Here is a 14,726-nt window from a genome sequence, read left to right as displayed (position 1 = left end):
TAACAAAACAAAAAATAGACTTTTAAAATAATTAGTATAAGAAAAAGAAATTCAACACGCCGTAAAGGAACTCCCCAAAAAAAACCCAAGATGGGATGGGTTTACAAGTGAATTCTAGCAAATCTTCAAAGAACAATTAACTTCAATGTTACATAAATTATTTCCAAAAACGAGAAAAGGAATCTATCTTATCAAATTCCTCCTAGGATATAAATATGCTCCTGCAAAGGGTAAATTCATATTTATAATCATTAGTTTATCTTAACGGTATTACTTACCTTACAAAGATAATTAGGTTGGAGAATTTACAAGTCTCAATTTGTGACCTACATCAATTCAAATATGATCAGTTTACTGTGATACTTGGATAAAAGTCTTTATTTTTACATGAGGCAGAAATTCTCCTGGTAAAATCACTATGATCTTTTAGAATATGACATTGTCATGGTGGTACTGCTATGCCCACAATGTTATGCCCATTCCACATCAATATCACTTCTAGAAATTAAAGTTGGTTTTTAAAAATGCCTCTCCACTTCCTTAAACTGTTGATTCAATTTAAATAAAATGTTATTTTTCAGAATTTATTCATTCATTAGTATAAAATCAGTCTTCATGAATTCTAGAATGTACTAAAGAAAAGAAATATCAAGAGGGAGATAAATACTCAGTATTGTCAGGAAGGCAAAGGAGGCAGATGAGAGGATTCCCTAGACATCAAGAAATACCGCTAACTGGCAATGGTAACGGACACGGAACCAACTGGTGAATACTGTAAGCATGCTGATACATAAACACATCACAAGAGCACACGTATAATGGCTACCACTCTACAGTTTTTGTTAACAACATAGCAGAGGGCAGTGGTGGGATTCAGCCGGGTCGCGTTGGGAACCAGGACCTAATTTTAGGTTTAGTTCCACAAACAAGTTGTTAGTGGGGGTGGAGCCTGTGAACCAGTTGTTAGCAGAGGTGGCGCCTCTGAGCAGCACCTCTGGCTCAGTTCCGTGGAGAACTCATTGTTAATTCATTTGAATCCCACCACTGTCAGAGGGGCTATAAAAAAGTGCATACCCTTTGACCCAGCAATACCACCTCTAGGGCTGCATCCCAAAGAGATCACACAAGTGGGAAAGGGACCCATATGTACAAAAATATTTATAGCAGCTCTTTTTGGAGTGGCAAAGAATTGGAAATCAAGGGGATGCCCATCAATTGGGGAATGGCTAAACAAGTTGTGGTAGATGAATGCAATGGAATACTACTGTGCTTTAAGAAATGGGGAAGATACGGACTTCGTAATAACCTGGAAAGACCTACATGATCTGATGCTGAGCGAGGGTAGCAGAACCAGGAGAACATTATACACAATTACGGACACACGATATCTGTGATAACTAACTTTAATAGACTTGGCTCTTCTCAGAAATACAAGGTTCAAAGACAGCTCCAAAAGACCCATGATGGAAGATGCTCTGCACATCTAGAGAAAGAATTATGGAGTCTGAATGCAGATTGAGGCAAACTATTTGCTCTCTTTTTTTTTCTTCTTTTTTGGTTTTGTTTCTTCTTTCTCATGATTCATTCCATTGGTTGTAATACTTCTTTATAACTTCACTATTGTGTAAATAAGTTTAATGTGAAGGCATATGAAGAACCTATATCAGATTACATGCTGTCTTGTGGGGGAGGGGGGAAAATTCAGAACTCAAAAACTTATGGAACTGAGTGTGGTAAACAAAAAATAAAAAATAAATTAAAAAAACAATAAATCAGAGGGCCTTCCTTGCCAAGTGCATGCCTCTCTGTAAGTTAACTGTCATACACTAGTACTGACATGAATGTAACATTAGACTAATTAAAAAGAGTAAAAACTACATTTTCCAATATACCTTGATATGATTAACATGCACCAAATCATTAAGGTAATATTCTTCAATTGTGTGAGGCTTGCCTTCTACTTCAAACACATAAGCAGGACTCATTTTGTTCTGAACTGGAACAGCAAAGTAGTCAGCAAATTCTCTGCAATTGATAGTAGCTGACATCAAGATAACCTATTTTAAAAAGGCACAGTAAAAGCCAATCATTAAAATTAATCAAAACACCTATGTTTTATTCCTTGACTTCTTTTTAATATGTTATGAAATATCACAAGAAGAGTTTATAAAATGTTTTATACTATTCAAAGTACTTTGGTATCATATAACAAATTAAATGATTCTGTATTTATCAGAAAGGGAAACCATTTATGTATAGCCATAGACATACTTTGGAATTTGATAACTTTCTCCATTTACCTATGGTATGTTACCAACCCATAAAGAAATTAATCTTTTTCCAATAAATCTAAATTACATAGCATTTAGGCTAAGTGATAAACTTCATAGTCTTTAATGACAAAATATTTTGAGAAAAACAATTCAAAAATACAACAAAGTTTTCCCAATAATTAAGTTCAATGTTTTCAGTCATAACTACAAATATGTATTTTAAGTTTTTCCTGCTGAAAGTGACATTTCCCTCCTTTACCCCTGTGCTTAGCTAGACCTAATGGAAAATTCAATGCCAAAATGTAAGGATTTGAGATATCAATTATACATTTCAACTATATCATTAAAATAATCTCAAACACATTTGCAAAGCTTAAAAGAATCAAAATGCTTATAGAATAATATTCTAAAGATTATCAAAAACTGAACAAAAGTCTTATATAGTATAATAGCTGAAGTTGGTGCCATTTTTAAGCTAAAAGTACAAAAGAATAGTGGTTAAAAAGCCAATACCTATAAACTCATATTTCAAAATTTCAGTTCCCTTAATATGTATTCCAATTATTTCATAATATGGCGAAAGGTAATCAGACAGGGTTCTCTGGTGTGTAAGGCAGAGGGTCAAGGGGACTGCTCATTCTCATGTTCCCTAGAATTGTAGTCAAGGCCCTGGACCATGCTGAGACTTTGTTTTCTTCTCTGTCAAATAGGAGGTATGACACTTGTGCTCCCCAGCCTCATAGGATTATTGTGAGAAAGGGACTTTGTAGATCTTGCAGGACTAAACGAATGTTTATTATTATCACTTTAGGACATTAAAAGTAAGCTTCACTGATTTGGATCCCATTATTTCAGAGTTTGTGACCAGTGTAACACATAATCTCCTTATTTTATGAAAAAAAAAATCACATGTAAATGAATTGTGTCATCCAGGAGTGGAGAACCTGAGGCCTCAAGGCCATATGTGGCCTTCTAGGTCGTCAACTGCAGCCCTTCGACTGAATTCAAGTTTTATAGAACAATTTGTTCTTGAATACAGTTGAAGGGCTGCACTCAAAGACCTAGAAAGTCACATGTGGCCTTGAGACCACAGGATCCCCACTTCTGGAACATTTCAAGGGAGAAATTCCAAGTTATTTAAAAGAATAATTTTCAAACATTCCTAAATCCCCTAGAAGCATAAGTCTACATACTGATATACCAATTACCAATCATTCAAAAGTGTCCTCTCCTATAGATCTCTGTAATAGAAAGTTTTAATACAGTAAGTTCTCCCTAAATGAGATGCTATATGCTTTCATGTATGAAATCTACGTATCTTTAGAAGTGTTCTATATAACTCAGAGTGGTCGCTAATTTAACTGAGCTCTCATTTAATCAAAAAAGAGGATATTTTTAAAGCACTTCCCACAGAACCTGTCACATAGTAGGCCCTTAAAAAATGCTTCTTCCCTTCCCCCTCCTCTCAACAGCTAGTCCAAATAAGTGAAACAGAAATCATGTTAAAATATCCCCATTATAAACATCTGTTGAATGCCTAAGTATTTGCCATGGACAAGGCACAGAGAGTACAGACACAACAGGATAGTTCCCAGCCCTCAGGGAATATAAATTTCTACCAGGGGCACAACAGCATCCACATAACAGCTAAGTGAATATGAGGGTCATTTGAGGAGCCAGAGAACGGGAAATGGGAAAGACTTTGTGTAGGCAGTAGCACCTCAGAAATGCCTTCAAGGAAGTCCAGGATTTTAAAAGGCAGAAGCGAGAAGGGAATAGATCCCAGGCACGGGGGGACGTGTACAAAGTTGTCGAGATGAAACAAGGACCTCAGGGAACAGCCACAATTAGGCCAATTTGTCTAGAGGGCAATGTCCATGAAATGAAATCATATAAAATGAGTCTAGCCATAGCATGAAGCCTCTTTAACAGTACCAGATTTACAGTTATTTGAATTTAAATACAGTTTGCTGTCATTTAACACAATGTTAATCTTTAAATTCATTCCTGTGCCTTTAAATTAAAGCATTCAGGCCAGCAAAGATAAGTCTTTAATATGAAGCATTTCATTGCAGTCAACCATCATTAGATTTTTCTACAGCCTAAAGCAAATTTTAGACATTAATGTAATTTTATTTAAAAAGTACTCAGAACACATTACCATGCTCATAGGAAAATTCCCTCTAGCTTGCTTCCTCACAAGAATGAGGACATGTTATTGAGTTTGGTTAAGTCCCCATTTTCAATTTAAATTCAGGTAAACTAAAAGGGAAAAACAATGACATAATCTGACCTTGAGCATTATTTTCTTATTATTCAGAGAAGTCATGCTTACCTTCACAAAACGTGAGTTTGTCCTTAAAAGTTTGCGGACAACCAACAAGAGAAAATCCATTTCCTCTGTACGTTCGTGTACCTACAAAACACATAAAGACGATAACATTAGACATCAAGTATCAGCTATGACACTGCTAGAGGAAGAATAGAAGGCATCGGGCGTTTTTCACTTTGGTACATCAATTCATCTGAATCCAACCCCTCTACCTGTTCCACACTCCATGGATGAAGTGCCACTCACCAGACCTCCTAGCTAGCAGGTTGTGATTGACATCAAGCCACTGGTCTAACAGGAAAGGGGCACCAGAACTGGTGTGAGATCGGTTACTGCCTGGAAGACATCTCTGCTTCCATCCAACGCCAATCACAGTCTCAGCTTAATTTCAGGGTATGCGCAAGACGTGCACCTACTTCCATTCTCACGTTCCAGACTGATATAATGAGGTCATGAGGGACGGGACGCAATGCTGTCACACTAACAAGGTACATTACCGGGTAATCTGAATCAGATGACAGGCAGGCTTGGAAAAGTTGAGCACAGGATGGTGGAAAGAGCACTACTACCTCTGGTAACAAAGGATTAGAGTTTAAATTCTACCATGCCTCCTCCAACATATGCCCCCTCCCCCAACACTTAGTAACCGTGGGACCTTGGGCAAGTCACTTTGCCTTCTTGGGCCTGTTTCCTTCTTTGGAAAAATGAAGGAATCAGACCAAATGACAAACTGAAGCATCAACTCGCTCTATGTCTATAATCCCATGACCTGGGAGACACTGATACAGGGCTTCCTGTTCAGGGAATAGGTAAATGACATGAGCTGAGCTTCCTTCTAACCAGAGGATTCCATAGTTGTCAATGCACAAGCAAACTGATCCAAAAAAGCAGTTTATTCTAAACTAAAATCTTTTATTCCTTAGCCCTCCATATAGCCACCTGGCTTGGAAAGGTCAAGACCGGACCTGGCAGCTCTTTGGTACAAGGCTGGTATCAACTAAAACAAAGCGTTTAGGCAAGAAAGAAAATTAAAATTTCAGAGAAAACGAAAACACTGGTGAGGATGAGGGTGAGTAGGTGAGCAGAGAATGAGAAGGCACATTCAAAGTTGTAATAGTTTGTGACAGCTAATCATGAGCAACTGACAATGTCATCCCAAATTAGACAGTAATCTCACACTAAAGCAAATGATACTCTAAAACAGCAGTTCTTGAGCTTTTTGGTCTCAGGATCCTTTTAAACTCTGGAAAATTAGTGAGTACCGCCAAAGAGCTTATAATTATGTCACTTATATCTATCAACATACACAATATTGAAAATTAATTTAATGTTTTTAAAATTTATTAATTTGGGGGCAAAGCCAAGATGGCAGAGTAAGAGAAGGGACTTGCTTGAGTTCTCCCCCAAATCGCCTCCAAACACCTGTAAAAAATGACTCTAAACAAATTCTAGAGCTACAGAACACACAAAATAACAGAGGGAAACAAGCTTCTAGCCCAAGATGGCCTGGATGGTCGCTGGGAAGCATCTATCGCACCATGCTGGGAGGCACAGACCAGGCCTGGGTAGACTGGGTGCAGCAGGTCTCAGGAAACTGAATCACTGAGCTGTGGTGGTTTCCAGACTTCTAAACCCACAAACGCCAAAGACAACTCAGCAGGTCAGTGGGAAAACTCTGTTGTACCTGGGTTAGAGAAGGGCACAGTGAGGCCTCAGCCCCGGCGTGGCAGAGGTGCCCACAGCAACAGCGGCTGCTTCCAGAGCTCCAGACCCACAGATGGTGAGGGGAATCAAGCAGCTGATCAGAACAGGAGTGCAGGGATCTTTTTGCTGGCGCTGAGGCAGGATTCTCTTTCTCTGCCCTGCTTAGATCTGAGTCACAGTCTTGGTTGGCGGTCCTGGGATGAGGAAGAATGCTGGTATGGCACAGTTTTTGTGGTGGCTGTGGAGAAGGAGTCCACCTAGCCGTTCCAAACCAGAAAAAGAGTGCTTGAGGTCACTCACAGAACAGACCACAGGCCAGGAGAGGAGTAAACACATCTCTGTGGATCATACCACCTCAGAAGAACTGAAAATTTACAGGCTGTCTACAAGTAGCCCAGAAAACAGCTGCACAAAACCTCAGAAGGTTAGGACAGAGGACTCTCCACTCTGGAAGCAGAGTCATACCTTGACAAAGAGCTCAAAAGTCCAGTAACTGGCTGGGAAAATGAGCAGATAGTGTAAAAAAAAACTCAGACTACAGAATCTTACTTTGGCAACAAAGAAAATCAAAACCTACAACCAGAAGAAGACAACAAAGTCAAAGATCCTACATCAAAAGCCTCCAAGAAAAATAGGAATTGGTCTCAGGCCATGGAAGAGCTCAAAAAGAATTTTGAAAACCAAGGAAGAAAAGTGGAGGAAAAACTGAGAAAAGAAATGAGAGGGATGCAAGAAAATCATGAAAAGTGAGTCAACAACTTGCTAAAAGAGAACCAAAAAAAATACTGAAGAAAAAAACACCTTAAAAAATAGACTAACTCAAATGGCAAAAGAGCTCCAAAAAGTCAATGAGGAGAAGAAGAATGCCTTAAAAAAACAGAACTGGCCAAATGAAAAAGGAGGTCCAAAAGATCACTGGAAAAAATGCCTTAAAAATTAGAATGGAGTAAATAGAAGTTAAGACTTTATGAGAAATCAAGATATTATAAAACAGAAACAAAGGAATGAAAAAGTGGAAGACAATGGGAAATATCTCATGAGAAAAACCATTGACCTGGAGAACAGATTGAGAAGAGATAGTTTAAAAATTATTGAACTATCTGAAAGCCATGATCAAAAAAAGAGCCTAGACATCACCTTTCAAGAAACTATCAAGGAAAACTTCCCTGATATTCTAGAACCAGAGGGTAAAATAGAAATTGAAAGAATCCACCGATTACCTCTTAAAAAAGATCCCAAAAGGAAAACTCCTAGGAATATTGTAGCCGAATTCCAGAGTTCTCTGGTCAAGGAGAAAATATTGCAAGCACTCAGAAAAAAATAGACTATTGTGTTACAATCAGGATAACACAAGATGTAGCAGCTTCTACATTAAGGGACCAAAGGGCTTGGAAAGTAATATTCCAGAGGTCAAAGGAGCTAGAATTAAAACAAAGAATCACCCAGCCAGCAAAAAAGAGTATAATACTTGAGGGGGAAAAATGGACTTTGTTTTTTTCCACATTTTATTATTTAATATTTTTAGTTTTCAACATTGATTTGCACAAGATTTTGAGTTACAAATTTTCTGCCTATTTCTACCCTCCCCCCCCACTCCAAGATGACATATATTCTGATTGCCCCATTCCCCTGTCAGCCCTCCATTTTGTCCCCCACCCCCCCAAATCCCATTTCCCCTTACTTTCTTGAAGGGCAGGATAGATTTCTATGCCCTATTCCCTATATATCTTATTTTTCAGTTGCATGCAAAAACAACTTTTTTTTGAGCATCCACTTTTAGAACTTTTGAGTTTCAAATTCCCTCCCCTCTTCCCTCCCCACCCACCCTCCCTAAGAAAGCAAGCAATTCAAGATAGGTCACACATGTATCAGTATGTAAAACACTTCCACAATAATCATGTTGTGAAAGACTAACTATACTTCCCTCCATCCTATCCTGTCCCTTTATTCAATTTTCTCCCTTGACCCTGTCCCTTTGCAAAAGTATTTGCTTTTGATTACCTCCTCCACCTATCTGCCCTCTCTTCTATCATCCCCCCTCTATTATCCCCTTTTCCCCTACTTTCCTGTGGGGTAAGATACCCAATTGAGTATGTATGTTATTCCCTCCTCAAGTCAAATCTGATGAGAGCAAGATTCACTCATTCCCCATCACTTGCCCCCTCTTCCCTTGCAACAGAACTGCTTTTTCTTGCCTCTTTTATGTGAGATAATTTACTCCATTCTATCTCTCCCTTTCTCCCTCTCTCAATATATTCCTCTCTCACCCCTTAATTTTATTTTTTAGATATCATCCCTTCATATTCAACTCACCCTGTGCCCTCTGTCTACATATATGTATGTTCCCTTCAATTACCCTAATAGTGAGAAAGGTCTCATGAATTACAAACATCATCTTTCCTTGTAGATATGTGAACAAAACAGATCAGCTTTAGTAAGTCCCTTATGATTTCTCTTTCTTGTTTACCTTTTCATGATTCGCTTGATTCTTGTATTTGAAAATCAAATTTTCTATTCAGCTCTGGTCTTTTCATTGAGAAAGCTTGAAAGTGCTCTATTTTATTGAAAATCCATATTTTGCCTTGGAACACTACATTCAGTTTTGCTGGGTGATTCTTGGTTTTAATCCCAGCTCCACTGACCTCCAGACCATCATGCTCCAAGCCCTCAGTCCCTTAATATAGAAGCTGCTAGATCTTGTATTATCCTCATTATGTTTCCATAATACTCGTTTCTTTCTGGTTGCTTGCAATATTTTCTCCTTGACTTGGAAACTTTGGAATTTGACTACAATATTCATAGGGGTTTTCTTTTTGGGATCTTTTTCAAGAGGCAATCAGTAGATTCTTTCAATTTCTATTTTACCCTCTGGTTCTAGAATATCAGGGCAGTTTTCCTTATTTCTTGAAAGATGATGTCAAGGTTCTTTTTTTGATCATGGCTTCCAGGTAGTCCAATAGTTTTTAAATTATCTCTCCCTGATCTATTCTCCAGGTCAGTCGTTTTTCCAATGACACTGTCTTCCATTTTTTCATTCCTTTGGTTCACTTTCATAATTTCTTGATTTCTAATAAAGTCTCTAGCCTCCACTTCCTCCAATCTAATTTTTAAGGCAGTATTTTCTTCGGTGATCTTTTGGACCTCCTTTTCCATTTGGCTAATTCTGCCTTTCAAGGCATCCTTCTCCTCATTGGCTTTTTGGAGTTCTTTTGACATTTGGGTTAGTCCATTTTTTAAGGTGTTATTTTCTTCGGTATTTTTTTTTGAGTCTCCTTTAGCAAGTTGTTGACTTGTTTTTCATGATTTTCTTGCATCGCTCTCATTTCTCTTCCCAATTCTTCCTCTACTTCTCTAACTTGCTTTCCAAATCCTTTTTGAGCCCTTCCATGGCCTGAAACCAATTCATATTTCTCTTGGAGGCTTTTGATGTAGGCTCTATGACTTTGTTGACTTCTTCTGGCTATATGTTTTTATCTTGTCGCCAAAAAAAGATTCTAAAGTCTGAGTCTGAGTGCTTTTGCACTACCTGGTCATGTTCCTAGCCAACTACTTGACCTTTGAGTTTTTTTGTCAGGGTATGACTGCTCGTAGAGAGTACTTTGTCCCAAGCTTTAGGGGCTGTGCTGCTGTTTTCAGAGCTACTTCTACTCCACCATCACTGCAAGCTCTGCCACAGCAGCACTCCTCCTACCCCAAGAATGGCCAACCAGGACCAGGACCCAGATCCAAGCAGGGCAAAGCAAGAGAAGCCTGCCTCTGGGCCAGCAAAGCGCGCCCTGCACTCCCGCTATGATCTGCCACTTGATTCCTCCCAGCATGTGGGCCCAGGACTCCGGAAGAAGCTCACGCTGGAGCCCTGGAAGCAGCTGCAGGAGTTTCCAAAGCTGCTCCACCTTTGCTGCCCCCAGGGCGGGGGCCGGACCATTCTCACCCCAATCCAGCAGTTTTCCCACTAACCTGCTCCATGGTCTTTGGTGTTTGTGGGTTGAGAAGTCTGGTAACTGCCACAGCTCAGTGATTCATGGCCCTAAGGCCTGCTCTGGCCAACTCCCAGTCTGGTCTTTCCTGGCACGGCCCACACTGGGCTGCACTATGCTCCCAGCATGGTGCAACAGACTCTTCCCAGTCACCATCCAAGCTATCCTTGGCTGAAGATCTGCTTCCCTCTGCTATTTTGTGGGTTCTGCAGCTCTAGAATTTATTCAGAGCCATTTTTCACAGGTGTTTGGAGGGATCTGGGGGAGAGCTCACGCAGGTCCCTGCTTTTCAGCTGCCATCTTGGCTCTGCCCACCCTGAAAAATGGACTTTCAATGAAACAGAAGACTTTCAAGCACTCTTGATGAAAAGACCAGAGTTGAATAGAAAATCTGACTTTTAAATACAAGAATCAAGAGAAGCATGAAAAGGTAAACAGGAAAGAGAAATCATAAGGGACTTATTAAAGTTGAACTATTTACATTCCTACATGAAAAGATTATATTTGTAACTCATGAGACCTCTCTCAGTATTAGGGTAGTTGAAAGGAATATACATATATATAGACAGAGGGCACAGGGTGAGTTGAATGTGAAGGGATGATGTCTAAAAAAATGATATTAAGGTGTGAGAAAGGAATATATTGGGAGAAGGAGAAAGGGAGAGATAGAATGGAGTAAATTATCTCACATAAAAGAGGCAAGAAAAAGCTGTTATAATGGAAGAGAAGAGGGAGGAGGTGAAAGTGAATGAGTGAACCTCACTCTCATCAGATTTGGATTAAGGAGGGAGTAACACACACACTCAATTGAGTATCTTACCCTACAGGAAAGAAGGGAGGAAGGGGATGGGGAGTGGGGGAAATGATAGAAGGGAGGTCAGATTGGGAGATGGGCAGTCAGAAGCAAACACTTTTGAAAAGGGACAGAGTCAAAGGAGAAAACTGAATAAACGGGCGACAGGATAGGATGGTGGGAAATATAGTTAGTCTTTCATAACATGGCTATTATGGAAGTGTTTTGCATAATGATACATATGTAACCTATATTGAATTGCTTGCTTTCTCAAGGGGGCGGGGGGAAGGGAGAGAATTTGGAACTCAAAATTCTAAAAACAAATGTTAAAAAAGTTGTTTTTACATGCAACTGGGAAATAAGATATACAGCCAATGGGGTACAGAAATCTATCTTGCCCTACAAGAAAGTAAGAGGAAAGGGGATAAGCGGGGGGGGGGGGTGATAAAAGGGAGGGCAGACTGGGAAAAAGGACAATCAGAATACAAGCCATCTAGGGGTGGGGGGAGGGGAGAGATGAGGAGAAAATGTGTAACTCAAAATCTTGTGGAAATGAATGTTAAAAACTAAAAATTAATCTAAAAATTTATTAATTCATTCTAAAATAACAATAAATTCTTTATACATTAACATAAATAATATCTTTTTATGAAGATCTATTTTCCAAGACAAAATTTAGTGGCAAGGGTAGCGCTGTTTTACATATTTTTGCAAATATGTCTGGCTTAATAGAAGACAAGTGGATTCTCATATCTGTTCCTACATACAATCTATCGTGATGTATTATTTTATTTGAATTACATGAAGAAAATCTGGTCTCACACAAATATGTAGTTGGAAAGAGGAAAATATTTTAATAAGCTAATAACAACACAGTATGATTGTGAACATAGTTTTGACCTCATGGAAAGGGTTGTGGGAACTCCCAGAGGTCTGTGAATGACACTTGGAGCACTGCTCCTCTGAAGAGGCAGCAAAATCTAATGGAAAGAGACCTGGATGTGGAATCTTCAGCTCTGGGGTTAAGCCCCTGCTCTGCCCCTGAGAAGCTGTGCAGCCATGGGGAAGTGACAGTGCTCCTCTGAGCCTCAGAGTCTCATCTGTAAAGTGGGCACTGTGCCTGCATTAGATATCTCAAACAGTGGCTGCGAGCAGAGGAGTTCATCAGGTATACACTTCGACGACAACCGTAACAGTAGCTCACATTTATACACCATTTACTTTGCGTCTGACAATTGTTACCTCACTTTATCCTCCCAACAACTCTGGGAGGTGAGGGACATTATTTATCCCCATTTTACAGATGAGAAAACTGGGGCAAACAGAGGCTAAGTGACTTGCCCAGGGTCACGCAGCCAGTAAGTGCGTGAGGCCATATTTAAATTCAGGTCTTGCTGACTCCAGGCCTAACGCTGTCTGAATGAGCTATCTCCTTTAGTAACCATGATAATTCACATCTACAAAAGAAAAATTTCTCTTCCATTTCTCACAAAAATATTAAGTGTAAAAAGCATGTGTATTTATGATAAATTACAATATTTAAAATTAGCCTTCCTGACGCCTATTGTTTTTAAGAATCATTTATTCCAAAGAAGTTTCTAAGTGATAAAAGTAACATTTCAAACTTAATTCAGGTCACAGGTGATTATAGGATTTTAGCCATTTTGTCACTCGAGCCAACAGCCTGAAGTCCACTTCCTTAAGAAAGACCAGAAAAGAGATAATGCATATTTGTCTTTCGGTCCCAATGTTACCGGTATATCTGCACCGCTTCAAATGATGGATTCACTTTTGTTTATAAATCAAATTTGTATCGGGATGACTCATCACTCAGAGATCAGGAAATCCAAAACAAGCAGCGTTTCTTAAAGAATCATTACGTGCCAAACACGCTTCTGAGTGCTGAGGGATGGAAGGTCGAGAATGAATCAGCCAAACTTCCCCGGAAGCTGACATTCTACAGGAGGGACACGACATGTGCACAGCTAATTAAAGACAGCGTGTATATTCACATACCCACGTAATATGACCTATGTCCCGCTCTCCTGTTCCGTAACAGCCTCTTCTAGCCCACCATTTCAGGAAAACCCTTTACTCCCCAATCCCCGGCCTTCTCCTCAGCGGCCACTTTTCCCACACTCATAACTTATTTCCTTTCCACACCAAAATGTGAAACTACGAACCGTGATCAAATCCACTCTGCCATTGTTCTTGGAAGGGGTGTATCAGCACACTGCGCTAGAGTCCCACTCACAATCCCAATAACTCTCTGGACCAGTGCTCCTCCCTCACCACTGCTGTCCCTGTGTATTATCTCCTCACGTCAGAATGTTAAGTTCCTACCATTTAAGACAAGATGTTGAACTATCCAAAATCCTTTTTTTATACACAATAAACAACAAGCTTAGAGAGATTTTGTACTCAATTGTGTGATTGTAAAGTATTATCTATTGTAGAATAGATTTTGAAAAAGCCTATTATCCCCCATATACCTTCATCAAGGATGCCTTTGACATGTATACCAGTTATTATCACAAGATTTTTACAGAGAGGGCAAAGTAAACAGATGAGACAGGACATTTTTTATATTTCCCAGACTTTTTTTTAAAGTAACAATATTGCATTATTTTTTCCCCAGGTGTTTGGTATCTTCCCCTTTTTCAGGTAGATTGCTAACCACATCCTCAATGCTCTCAAAATAATCTACCTTGTTGTATATTTGGCAGAAGCTAGAACTCTTCTTTAAAGAAAGAGAAAAATGTAAGCTCCTTGAAAGTAGGGACTGAATTTGCATTTGTAACACTTAGCACGGTGCAGGTACATCAACAATGGGCATATGTACAACCACCCTCCCCCCTCCCCGTCCACACACAACAAAATACTGCGAGGGTCTAAGAAGTGGGAGATAGAGAGGATTGGTGACGTTCTCAGGCAGGAGAGCGCATACTAGCTGGGCCCTGAAAGGAACAAGAGAGGAGCAGAAGAGAAAATTCCAATTGGAAGCAGAGAAGGAGGTACATTGTGGTGTACAGGGAATGGTCAGAACTGTGTTAAGAGTTAGTGTTAGCGCTGAGTTAGAGGGAAATAATAGAAAGACTAGAAAGTTAAATAAGAGCTAAATGGTGAAGGGCTTTATTTGACAAGAAAAAGAGAATGCAATTTATCCTAGAGGCAATGGGGAGCCACCGAAGCTTAAGGAGCAGAGTGACAGAGACCCATACTTCAGGAATATCCATCCAGCAGCTATGTAGATGGAGAAAGATTGATGGGTGGCAGTGAGACAAAGTAGCAGGCTATTACAATAGACTAGGGGATAGGTTGTGGGGGCTTGAAATGAGATGGTGGTCATGTCACTGGAGAAAAGGAAATGGATTAGATCATGGGTGTCAAATTCAAATAGAAACAGAAGCCACTAAATCATACATAAGGATTCTTGCATATTGACTTCAAAAAAACCACATATTAACATTATCCATGTTTTGCTGTATTTTCATTGATTTTGTTAAATATTTTCAAATTTAATTTAGTTTGAGTGGTACTCAGGAATGGTGGCCCACAGGGACCATATTTTGAGGCCTCTGAATTAGAACAATGTTAGGAAGGTAGATTTTGCAAGTAATTGGATACAGGACAGGATGAGAGTAAAC

At 39.5% G+C, this 14,726-nt stretch overlaps 1 protein-coding gene across 1 annotated transcript in view; it reads right to left on the bottom strand.

Annotated features, from left to right (window-relative positions):
• Window positions 1-14,726, bottom strand: part of TDRD9 (tudor domain containing 9) — a 224,348-nt gene that overhangs the window by 115,217 nt on the left and 94,405 nt on the right. Inside the window, exons 6-7 of the mRNA XM_036751321.1 lie at window positions 4,609-4,689; window positions 1,893-2,057 (exon numbers count right to left, since the gene is read on the bottom strand). Coding sequence (XP_036607216.1) covers window positions 1,893-2,057; window positions 4,609-4,689 — 246 coding nt within the window. The remainder of the gene's footprint in view (window positions 1-1,892; window positions 2,058-4,608; window positions 4,690-14,726) is intronic.

Source organism: Trichosurus vulpecula, chromosome 3, assembly GCF_011100635.1.
Source record: "Trichosurus vulpecula isolate mTriVul1 chromosome 3, mTriVul1.pri, whole genome shotgun sequence".
NCBI lineage: Eukaryota > Metazoa > Chordata > Mammalia > Diprotodontia > Phalangeridae > Trichosurus > Trichosurus vulpecula.
This window is presented reverse-complemented; position numbering and strand designations above follow the sequence as displayed.